At 46.2% G+C, this 12,838-nt stretch overlaps 1 protein-coding gene across 2 annotated transcripts in view; it reads right to left on the bottom strand.

The window, feature by feature from the left end:
• MTMR12 (myotubularin related protein 12) overlaps positions 1-12,838 on the bottom strand; it is a 68,608-nt gene that overhangs the window by 16,517 nt on the left and 39,253 nt on the right. For both annotated transcript variants that reach the window (XM_019982915.2, XM_070774794.1), the window contains 3 exons: positions 12,232-12,361; positions 4,848-4,923; positions 213-319 (listed from right to left, as the gene is read on the bottom strand). In XM_019982915.2, the coding sequence (XP_019838474.2) occupies positions 213-319; positions 4,848-4,923; positions 12,232-12,361 (313 nt within the window). The remainder of the gene's footprint in view (positions 1-212; positions 320-4,847; positions 4,924-12,231; positions 12,362-12,838) is intronic.

Below are 12,838 nucleotides of genomic sequence, written 5' to 3'. Positions count from 1 at the left end.
GTGTGTCTCTCAATACAATACAGTTGATGCACTTCAGGACCATTTCATCCCAACTCTTTTCAAATTAAAAACGACCTCGCTGAGCTGTATTCCCAGCACTCAGGCTTTATCAGTAGGTAAACTGAAATGGACTTACTCCCAAGAACTGTTCCCAGCTTCCCGGAAAACAACCGAGCCAACTAAACGATAACAAGATGCCCAACAGTGCTGACCTATCCGAGAAGTTCTTCTGGATCTGCGACATGCTGTCATCTTGTTCTTTGGGCAGGGCCGACATTTTCAAGAGGGCACATCCGTTGTGGCAGGACCAACACCATATCTGCAGAGAGAAGGAAGGTTTTCCAGACATGATGTAAACCACCTTGCAGAGGACAGGTAAGCTTAGCCATGAAATTCATACAGGGAAATTATACCTTTAATACCAAAGACCTGAATATAGTCAACTCTGTTATGCCAAGGAATCAATGTGTTATACTCACAACAAAAAAGACTGATTTAGTCTTAACAACACCACCACTACCTCAAGTCTAAGTAGTCACATTCACACTCACTGATGGTCTAACAGATACCTTATGACTTGGCTTTAGTGCTGGGAACCTGGAGGATGATGATAAAATCATTATCATCATTACTGTTACTGTTATTATTATTATAATAGAGGCTATTATTACTATAATCATAGAGGTTATCACTGGGGTAAAGCTATTTCAGGATTTTACATGAATTAAGTCATTTGATTCTCACAACCACACTCAGACAGGTTAGAGTACTAGCCCCAATAACAACAAGAAATAGGGCTGGAGAGACTGAGAAACATCCCCAAGTTGCACACCGTAGAGCAATGACTTTGAAGGCCCTACTCCACCGGGATGGTCAAAAGCGGGCAGCTCCCATCATTACAGAAACTTCAAACTAGGAAAAATGGACAGCTGCTTATTCAACATACACTGATAAGAGACTTGCACAGGAAAGACACTGAATTTGGTTGTGAGAGGCTGGAAAGAAGGCTGCAATACTTTGTCTACCTTCAAAGAGCTTTATACTCCAAAAAGGGAAATAAATTTGCAAATCTAATAGGAAGTAGAATGTGGTAAACCACAGGAGAAGGGAATTTCAATGAACAACAAAGGGTGGGCAACAGAGGAAGAAATCATGTGACTGCCCTTAAGTGATAGAGTCAAGCGTTTTAAGCATTTTTCAGGGGGAGTTTCATTTGTTTGTTCTGTTGTACAGGACAAGGAGATTAGATGTGATCTGGGGGCAAAGTAATGTAATCTGCCAGTAGAACCTGAAATGGAGGAGAAGGAAGGCTGGTTGGAGCAGCCTGTGTAAAGGTCTGGTTAAGGGTTTGACAGTGGCTAAAGCCCAGCCCCGCTCTGCTGACCAAGCTTTTGGGCCCAAGGTCAAAGGTCAACTAAGAGGATTTCAGCTGTCTAGAGGGCATCCTCTCGTGAGTCACCTGCAATGTAAATATCAACCATACACGGGAATGCCAGCAGCAGCCTGGGCTGGAGACGAGCACGCAATCCAGCCGATACTCCGCACCACCCTCAGAAAGGGGAACTGGTCTGGGGTTTCAGAGGAAGAGGGTAAATTAGTACAGGGTGTGTTGGGTGTCTAGGGCCCACAGGACATCTATGTGGAGAGACTGAGGAGGCACCAAGGTGAGAGGGAGGCGGGCTGCCACTGCAGACACGGGAGCCGACTGCCGGCCATGGAGAGAGAGCTGCTGAGGGACACAGAACTGCCTCACGAGCTTCCAAAGCGAGCGCAGGCCCTGTAAGATGCCGGTGAGGCGGAAGTACTCCAACACAGACAAACCCGAGGTCCCCGGCTGCCCTCCTACTCCCCCCTCCAGTGTCACACTGCGCCCTCAGCCCGGGCACTCCCGCCCGGCGGCTCACTCTGAGAAAGGGGACCTCTCAAGCCATGACTGGTGGCAGGTTCTAGGAAGTCACCTGTTCTCATCCTCTTTATCTCCTCTCCTGGGGCAGAAAGAATCTGTTCTTGGTAATAGCCAACCATGGCTCATTTCCCCACTGGGGCTCAACTGTAACCATCTCCTCTCAGCTCAGGCATGGAGGGGACTTACATTCTCTATTTGAAACAGTAAATAGAATGCAAGCAACATTCTTGGTGAGAGAGAAGACTTCTCACAGGAATTCAGCAGAAGACACATGCGTTCCCCTACTATTATCTGTACAATTTCTGTCTGGGAAAGGGCCACAGGTTCTTCGTATGAAGGACTTGACAACAGACAAGAATTAGTTTGATGATCCTGTTGATCTTAAAAAGGGGATAAATCCCCCCATTATTTGCTAAGTCTCCTTTGTTTTTCGTCTTTTTAACTCAAGTATAGCTGATGTACCATATTAAGTAACAGACGTACAATAGAGAGAGACGATTTTTAAAGGTTATACTCCATTTATAGTTACTATAAAATTTTGGCTATATTCCCCATGGTGTACAATGTATTTAATACTAATATCTTTTATACACTGTGTGATGGAGTGGAATCCAAGCATGGAAGTGTCTGTCTCAGGGAAAAGCACCCATGAGACTGACTTAAGAGCTGAGGTAGGTGCTATCTTCAAGGAACTGAAACAGTGAATGACAGACAAACTAGGGTGTTCTGACTTTGGTATCTGGCAGACATTCATTTTTAGGAAAAAAAAAAGCCCAACAACTTTAAGGAAAACATCTGCTCCTTGTTCCTTGGAAGAAAAGCTATGACAAACCTAGACAGCATATTAAAAAGCAGAGACATCACTGCCGACAAAGGTCTGGATAGTCAAAGCTATGGTTTTTCCAGTAGTCATGTATGGATGTGAGAGTTGGACCACAAAGAAGGTTGAGCATCGAAGAACTGATGCTTTCGAACTGTGTGCTGGAGAAGACTCTTGAGAGTCATTTGGGCAGCAAGGAGATCAAACCAGTCAATCCTAAAGGAAGTCAACCCTGAATATTATTGGAAGTACTGATGCTGAAGCTGAAGCTATAATACTTTGGCCACCTGATGTGAAGAGCTGACTCAATGGAAAAGATCCTGATGCTGGGAAAGACTGAGGGCAGCAGGAGAAGGGGGCGCCAGAGGATGAGATGGTTGGATGGCATCACCGACTCAAAGAACTTGAGTTTGAGCAAGCTCTGAGAGATGGCGAAGGACAGGGAAGCCTGGTGTGCTGCAGTCCACGCGATCACAGAGTCAGACACGACTAAGTGACTGAACAAGAACAAGGAAAACAACTGACAATTTGTTGCTAATGATAAAAGCTGTACTTTCAAGCAAAAATTACAATTTTGGAAGACTAGTCTCTGCCTTTTTAGCTGAACAAATTCCCAATGTTCAAAGACTTTTCTAATGAGACAGGGATGATATTAAAAAACGTGATTTGCATCTAAGAAAGCACGTCAATATTTGAACATAACCTAGTGAGTTATTTTATAAATGATCAATGTATTATGCTTTTAAAATCATGCATGTTTTAAGATCCATTCAGAGTACAAGACAGACCAATGGATTTTAATGCAGTGAATGAAAAGTTCATTGATTATGTTTTCAGATTCTTTATTGCAATTAACCTTTACAAAACCATTTATCAATTTTTTGTGTACCATATTATCTGACGAGGCTATTAAATACTCCTTCCTTTCCTAAATACACATCTATGTGAGGCTGGATTGTCTTCGTACACTTCAACCACACCCAACACAGCACAACAGACTGAATGAAGGAAAGGGGATAAAAGAAGGCAGGTGTCTGTTTTCAAAAACGTACAACAGTACTATCCTGCTTTTTTGTTTTGGACAATATAGTTATTTATCATAGAAATACTTATGTTAACATCTAATGAGTTTACTACTAAAATAAACATTAAACAATTTTCCAGTTTTAGTTTATAATATGGCAAATATCAACAGATACAATCACATAAACAAAAACTCTTTGAGATTCTCAATGATTTTTCAAGAGTGTAAAGAGTCCTGAAACCAGAGAGTTTGAAAACAGCTGCATGCATTTAGAAATAGGAAAAACTCACATAAAAACCCGTATTTCTTATTTCTCCTGAGAAGTCCAAGCAACTGGCAAGATCAGGCCTATGCTCCCTCATGGCACAAACAGGCTGGCACAGACGAGCAGGCAGCCCTTCATGCAGGCAGAGGGTCTCCTTGCCTGCCCAGCCTGCACGCACTGCTGGGGCTGGGACCGCTGCTGAGATACCTCACCTCCCATTACAAGAGTGACCTCTGAGGGGCACCAGCAATGTGCACGGCCCAGCATTTATCTGTGATTCTCATTCTGTACTCAATTCCCTGCAGGCTTGGCAACTCCCAACCACCAATTAGAAACTGAAATAACTGCCAGAGTCTTGCTTTCTTTGATCAGCGACACGTGAAATATGGCTCCCATCCCAGTCTGTTCTGTGAAAACTAAGTAAGTCTCCACGCTGTCTCTGGGCGGGAACTCAGCTATGCCCATTCAGGATTAATGGAGAGGCCGAAAAGGATTTGAAACCCTACAACCCTTGGAGGGGACGGTTCAGCCTCGGAACAATCTAGGTGTTAAATTAGGCTGGCTTTCAATACCAGCTGGGCCTAGAATCCTCCTAAAGCTCTTTAAAGATGTCTCTGCTAAGAGCTCCAGGGCCTCTGGGAAAACTTCAGAACTCTGTCCCCCGGGAGCCTCCTGTCGAAGGGCTCCTCTGGGGAGTCCCGAAGGTATTTTTAGATTGCTCTCGGGCTGAAAACAAACTGTTTAATACCAAAGCCAAGGGCTTTAAGTAGGATAATCTGCCAGAATGGACCCATGAGTAACCCATGCTTTCAGGGTTTCCAGGTGCACTTACTGGTATGCCACGACCCTGGAAGAACTCTATGTCCTCTTCGAGAAGAGGGGCGGGGACGACAAAGTATGCTGGCAACCTAGAGGAAAGAGATGTCATTGGTTTTAGTACCAGAGTTAATTCATTAAATATGAACGGTCGCCGTCGATGAACACAGGAAGTTGAGCAGACTGTCTTGACATGGACCGTATCTCCCGGTTAAGAACAAGAGCAGATAAATTGTCTCTGTCCAAATCAGTCAGGAATCTGAGTTCAAATCCCAGCTCTGCCTCTGATTCTGTGTAACCCTAGGTAAGTTACCCCACCTCTCTGGGTCTGTTTCCTCATGTATAAAATGAAGGGAATTGGACATCTGATATCTAACAGTATATGAATTCTTTAAAAAAATTTTTTAACTGGAGGAAAATAGTTTTACAACATTCCCTCCCTGTTGAGCTTCCCTCCCTGCCCCCATCCCACCCCCTAGGTCATCACAGAGCGCCAGGCGGGGCTCCCTGTGTTACACAGCAACCGCTCACTGCTGCTGCCGCTGCTAAGTCGCTTCAGTCGTGTCCGACTCTGTGCGACCCCATAGACGGCAGCCCACCGGGCTCCCCCGTCCCTGGGATTCTCCAGGCAAGAACACTGGAGTGGGTTGCCATTTCCTTCTCCAATGTATGAAAGTGAAAAGTGAAAGTGAACTCGCTCAGTCATGTCCGACTCTTAGCGACCCCATGGACTGCAGCCCACCAGGCTCCTCCGTCCATGGGATTTTCCTGGCAAGAGTACTGGAGTGGGGTGCCACTGCCTTCTCCGAACCTCTCACTAGCTACCTATTTTACACGTGGTAATGTACATACATTGAGGCTTCTTTCTCCATCTGTCCCACTCTCTCCTTCCCCTACTATGTCCATAAGTCCATTCTCTAGACATCTGTGTCTCTATTCCTGCCCTACAAACAGGTTCATCAATACCAATTTTCTGGATTCCTGAGTATAGGAATTCTGAAACTAGGAGGGATCTTTCTCATCATACAGAGACAATATACCTGTGTTGATCTGAGTCAGACTAACATGAAAACCAATAATTATGATGACTACTGCCCAGACATTTTATCAAGTGCTCGGACAACGTTTAACTGCTTACCATGTGTCAGACTGTTCTAATTACTTAACGTGAATTATTCATTTAATCCTCCCACCAACACTATGAGGTATGTGTACCATTATTCATTCCCCAAGAAACACAGCTCTACTCAGGCCCTTCCCGGGTTATACAACTAGTAAGAATTAGTGGAGCTGGAACCGGGCCCCAAGCAGTATGACTTCAGTTTCTAAAGAATAAAATAAATTTAGGTTCTAAAAATAACAAATCTGTTAAGTAGTAGGATGTAGGAGAGTTAGGTTTTTAGAGCTGCAGAGGTCAGAGACATACTGGGACACTATCTCTTCCTTTAATTAGGAGATGTAGGTTTCTATTAAAAAGACCTCCTGAGTTCTACCATTGTGGAGCTATAAATAGCTTTCACTCAAAAAGCTTGAAGGAAGGATGAGAAGGCAGAAGGTGCCTATGGTGTAAAAACTACAATGGCAAACAATCGGATGGTGTTTGTGTGCACACCCCTGCTGCTGCTAAGTCACTTCAGTCGTGTCCGACTCTGTGTGACCCCATAAACGGCAGCCCACCAGGCTCCCCCGTCCCTGGGATTCTCCAGGCAAGAACACTGGAGTGGGTTGCCATTTCCCTCTCCATTGCATGAAAGTGAAAAGTGAAAGTGAAGTCGCTCAGTCATGTCTGACTCTTAGTGACCCCATGGACTGCAGCCTACCAGGCTCCTCCATCCATGGGATTTTCTAGGCAAGAGTACTGGAATGGGGTGCCATTGCCTTCTCCGAGCACACCCCTAGTTTGAAGTAAGTTTCTTAAGTACCAGGTCATGGGAAAGATGGATTTTCCGAGTTGAAGAGATCAGAATTTGAATGGGATCAAGTCGTTAGATCTAATCAATCGAAACAACAGTTCAAACATCATCATGGTGATGTAATCATCAAATCCACACTGTAGGGCAACGATCAGACGAATGGCCTGGTTTCTTCAGGTAAACAAGCAAGAAAAAGGTAACCATGTGAGAGTCTATAGATTATTTGAAAGTTGTGATAATGATGTTATGTTTATAAAAAGTCTTTAATTCTTAGAGATGTAAAACTGAAGTATTTATGAATGAAATATGATGAGCTCTAGGATTTATTTCAAAATAGTCAGGGCGGGGTGTGGGGGGTAGAGTACATAGAGGCATAGAGACTAGCCATGAGTTAATAACTGTTGAAGTTGGGTGATGAGTAAAAGAAATTCATTAAATTCTCTTTTATACTCTTTGAAATTTTCCATTAAAAAAAAAACAAACACACACAACTCTTAATGGTAATTAAAAAGAACAAAGCTTCCATAATATGTGAGGCAAAATCAGGTTGAGAACTACAGGTTGAGGCTAAGATATTAGCACATGAAACCATTAAAACTTAGAATTATTTGACTTTTTGAGATTCTGAAGCGTTCAGGGTATTTCCTTCAGGTCCGCTTGAGTGGGTGGGCTTCTTCAGGTGCTGTTACTGATGCAAAAACCTCTTCACAAATCAACAGCTTTCAAACTCAAGCTCCCCATTAAAGTCACATGGGAAGACCTAAAAACTCCCAGTGTCCAGGATGCACTCAGAACTACTAAATAGCAGAGAGGTAAAAGATCTCTAGGTGTACACAGAGGATGAAAGCTGTTGTTCTAAAAGCTCCTGCACAGCAGGTGTGCACAGAGGATAAAAGCTGCTGTTCTAGAAGCTCCTGCACAGCAGGTGTGCCCACAGGATAAAAGCTGCTGTTCTAGAAGCTCCTGCACAGCAGGTGTGCCCACAGGATAAAAGCTGCTGTTCTAGAAGCTCCTGCATAGCAGGTGTGCCCACAGGATAAAAGCTGCTGTTCTAGAAGCTCCTGCACAGCAGGTGTGCCCACAGGATAAAAGCTGCTGTTCTAGAAGCTCCTGCACAGCAGGTGTGCACAGGGGATGAGGGTGCTTAGAAGGAAGCAGATTCTTCAGCCCTACCTGGACCTCTACAATCAGAAGCTGCGCTTTCACCAGCTCCCAGGAGATGGGGCCGCACAGTCAACCATGAGAAGCATGGCCCTAGATGGCAACTTACAAACAGACCGCTGTTCCCCAACCCTTTCAGGAGACTCACCCATGGGCTTCATTTATGAGCAGGCTCTCAGCTCCTTCCCCAGGGGCCCATGAGGTGGGGCCACACTGCTTTAAAAATCTACATGCCCTCCTCTACTATGGTGAGGGTGAATATTTTACAATGCTGGTGAACCAGCATTAATTTTTTAATTTTTTTTTATTATTTTTTCTTATCAAGTCTTTCACTTGGGGGAAAACGTCAGAACCCAGTGTATTAGCATGTTTACATGCAGTCACTGGGGATTCCCATGTGGCGCTAGTGGTAAAGAACCTGCCTGCCAACACAGGACACATAAAAGATGTGGGTTTGATCCCTGGATCAGGAAGATTCCCTGGAGGAGGAAATGGCAACCGACTCCAGTATTCTTGCCTGGAGAACCTCCATGGACAGAGGAGCCTGGTGGGCTACAGTCCATGGGGTATTAAGGAGTTGGACACGACTGAAGCGACTTAGCATGCAGTCACTGAGAAAAGAGGCTGCACAAATGGGCAGCTCTGCCCTGCTGGGGGGTCTGTGACATCCCCTCCTGTCCCAGTGAACTTGAGGGGGCTCTACGGAGGCTCTGCCATGAGACTGCCAGCGTTTACAAGCAACTCACCCTCCTCCTTGGAGAGTGCTCATTTTGTCATTAGGATGAGTTCTGAAGACAAAGTCAACAGCCTCTCCAAACACGAGCTGACTTCCTCAAGCAAAGTTGTACGATCCTCTCAGGCACCACCTCCAGCAGGGTGAGGGAACCCCCAGAGCAACACCCCCAGGCCAGCAGTCTTCCTTGACCGAGTCAACTTCTTGGCTCCTCTGTGTCACACACTCCCTACAGGGCTGGGGACCTTCTTCTGCCTTCTCAGGGAGGTGGGAAGAGGAAGGCTTTTCAGGAGAAGGCGAAGCAGACACTCCGTTCCTGATTCTTATCCAAGCTGATTGGGGTCCCTCCTCTAACCACTGGGGCTTTTGTTAATTTATTCATTCTGGCCCCTATCTACTGAGTGGGTCTTATGAGTCAGGCACTATACGTGGTACTGAGGATAGAAAGATGAATAAAGACAGTGTCCTTGATTCCCCAGAACTGCTGGGCTGCAGAAACAAACGTGAACCAAATGGTGATAGGTGCTTGCTGCTGCTGCTGCTGCTGCGTCGCTTCAGTTGTGTCCAACTCTGTGTGACCCCATGGACTGCAGCCCATCAGGCTCCTATAGATAAAAATAAATTCCAAACCAGAGGAGTTGCAGGGAGACAGGCATATGTGCAAGGGAAGACCTCACCTAGTCCTGGGAAGACTCCCTAAAAGAGATGCCTGAGCAGAGATCTGATTGACAACGTGGAGGTAACTCACTTGTGCAGCCCGAAGTGAAATGAGACAAGAGACCACACGGGCAAGGCCCACAGGAGGGGTCAGGGGAGCTGGAGGGGTGGTGCATGGAAAGCTGACAGCTAGGCAGGAATCCAGCCACGAAGGGCCTTGGAGGGCCTGTCAGAAGTTTCATCTTCTCTATCATGCACAGTGAGGAGCACTGACGCAGAGGAGAGGACAGTGAGAAGCCTTCTGGATCCACCTGCTCAACCTGCTCCACGGAGCATGGATGCTGGGGCCAGAGTGGCTGGGGGAGACCACGCAGGCAGCTACCACATGTTCCAGGTGCGAACCAAAGCACAGATTCTCCTGTATCGTTCCAGTGGGGGCAGAAAAGGGGGGTGGTGCTGAGTGTGTGTGTTGGGGAGGGGAGCCTAGCTGGGGCAGTTTGGGGGAGTGTGTTTGCACTGAGTGCTCTGAACACCAAACCTTGCTGAGGCTCCATCTTCCCCACTGACCACTAATTAGAACCCCCCACTCCAACCCCGACACACTGCTCTGCTCACCTTCTCTACCTGGTGTGTTTCTGCTGTGCTGACACCTATGCAAACACCAGTGACTTGAATCAGTAGGCGGCAGGATTTTAAAAAACAACTCTGGGAGTGGGGCTGCCTCCTCTCACTGTCAACATCACATTATAAAACATCACCTCCGAGGAGCAGGAGTTTCTGACCTCCTTCTAACTAGCTTTCCCTTTACACGTTTTGTGACTGTAAAGACAGGAAGAGGGGCAAGAAGGCGTGAGGGGGGTGTGTATGATCCCACACTTGTCCTGCAGGTCCCGCCCCACTGTCACCCTCAGGTGTGCCGTGACGAGAGGGCTAACCATACAAATGTCTAAGACAAAGTCAAAACAAAACACCAATACAGTGTATTAACACATATACTTGGCATTTAGAAAGATGGTAACGATGACCCTATATGCGAGACCGCAAAAGAGACACAGGTGTAAAGAACAGACTTGGACTCTGTGGGAGAAGGCGAGAGTGGGATGATTGGAGAGAATAGCATTGAAACGTGTATATTATCATATGTGAAATAGATTGCCAGTCTAGGTTCGATGCATGAGACAGGGTGCTCAGGGCTGGTGCACTGGGATGACCCTGAGGGATGGGATGGGAAGGGAGGTGGGAGGGGGGTTCAGGATGGGGAACACATGTACACCCGTGGCTAATTCATGTCAACATATGGCAAAAACCACTACAATATTGTAAAGTAATTAGCCTCCAATTAAAATAAATAATTAAAAAAAAAAATGATCTGCTGACGAGGCCCCTCAGAATCACAAATATAAAATGCTCTAGAAAAATATGGATTTTTGGAAACTGTTAGCAGGGTGTTGAGGAGTGTGTTCCAAAATGATAAGATTCAAGTTTCCAAAAAAAGGGTGACGCAGAGTCATCCTTTAAAAATGTAGGTCAGACCACATCAAACCTCTCTGCTCAAGCTCCTCCGCTCTGCGCTCTAAACTCTGGAAACCGCCCCAGCCATCAGCACCCAGCTGGCCCTCTCCTCCCTGATCGCACCCCCTACTGCTCCAGCCACTCAGTCCCCTCACTGCTCCTCACAGCACCAGACTCAATCCCACCTCAGGGCCTCTGCCCACGCTGTCCCCTCTGCCTGACGCACCCTCCCACCGACACCTCCAGCACGCCCCAGCCCCTCGCCTGATCTACTTTTCTCTCCATAGCACTCGAAGTGAAAATGAAAGTATTAGTCACTCAGTTGGGTCTGACTCTGTGACCCCATGGACTGTAGCCCTCTGTCCAGGGGATTCTCCAGGCAAGAAAACTGGGGTGGTTTGCCATTCCCTTCTCCAGAAGATCTTCCCTACCCAGGGATCAAACCCAGGTCTCCTACACTGCAGGCAGATTCTTTATCATCTGAGCCACCAGGAAAGCACTTATTACCTTTTAATACACTGTCATTACTCTTAAGCGTTTCTTAAAAAAAGCACAGGATCGATGTGGAGAAAGTGGAACCCTCAATTGCTGTGGACAGGAGTGTAAAGTTGGTGCAGTGGCTGTGGAAAATAGTCTGGCAGTTCCTCTTAAGGTCAAATGCAGCTACTATATGACTCAGCAATTTCAGCCCTAGCAATACACCTAAGAGAACTGAAAATACGTCCATGTGAAACCTTATACTCATGTTCACAGCAGCATATTCACAATAGCCAAAAAGTGAAAACAATTCAATGTCCCTCAACTGATGAACAGATAAACAAAATACAGCATATCCACACCATGGAATATTATTCAGCAGTAATAAAAGAATGAGATTCTGATATCTGCTATGACATGGATGAGCCGTGATAACACTGTGGTCAGTGAAAGAAGCCAGGCACAAGGGCCACATATTGCACAGCTCCACTTATGTGAACTGCTGAGGACAGGCAAACCTATAGAAACAGGAAGTAGATGAGCGGCAGCCTAGGGCTGGGGCGGGGGGTGGAGAGTGACTACCAAGGGATATGGGGGTTTCTGGGGATGATGACAACGTTCTCCAATCGACCAGGGTGATGGCTGCAGGAGATGCAAGAAACGCAGGTTGGATCCCCAGGTCGCGAAGATCCGCTGGAGGAGGGCACGGCAACCCACTCCAGTATTCTTGCCTGGAGGATTCCATGGACAGAGCGGCCTGGTGGGCTACAGTCCACGGGGTCACATGGAGTCGGACATGACTGACTGAGCAGCTGAGCACACACGGCTGCACAACCCTATGAATGTGCTAAAAACCACGATACGCGTCACGGGGATGAACGGGTACGGCACCTGAATTAAATCTCAATGAATCCGTCAAAAAGAAAAGCATGGTGCCGAGAGCTTACCTTTCACAGACTTTATAGCCTTCATTGACACTCACTGCCTTGTACTTCATGTTGCCTTTGGTCCGCTCCAGCTCCCGACACCAGTCCTGAAGTGTGTCAAACATTACGGCGTGTTTCTTGGGGTCCGTAGCTAACAACACAAATGGAGAAAGACAGTAAAATCTTGTCGTGAAGCCCTGGTGTTTTAATGCTGTGAAAGTGGCTCCTTGGGCCCCAACTTCCTCCACAAAGCCCATTTTTATCCCCGCAGAATGAACTCACGGCTTCATCTTAGCCTTGTTCCTTTCTTTCTGTCATTCACCCAAAATTATGAGCGAGGCTCTGCCTTTTTGTACCAGGGGAAAGGAGCTGTTCTCGTTCCATTCCTTGCAAAAGTAATTTATAGCTCCATTTGCAGTCATCTGACCATGAGATAATTTATATAACATAAAAAGATCCCATGAAGCACTAAAAGACCGGCTTGGCACAAATGCTAAAATAATAAAATATTTTTAGCCCTACCCATGTGTGCATAAGATGGCAAACTCATTTGAACAGCATGTCAGATTCCTGAGTCTAAAGCCTCCTTGCCAAGAAGAGGAGTCCTCAGTGTGACACCTGGCTCCTG

This window comes from Bos indicus, chromosome 20 (assembly GCF_029378745.1).
Source record: "Bos indicus isolate NIAB-ARS_2022 breed Sahiwal x Tharparkar chromosome 20, NIAB-ARS_B.indTharparkar_mat_pri_1.0, whole genome shotgun sequence".
NCBI classification, from domain to species: domain Eukaryota; kingdom Metazoa; phylum Chordata; class Mammalia; order Artiodactyla; family Bovidae; genus Bos; species Bos indicus.
Note: the sequence above shows the minus strand (reverse complement) of the source record. Positions and strands in the feature narration are given on the sequence as shown.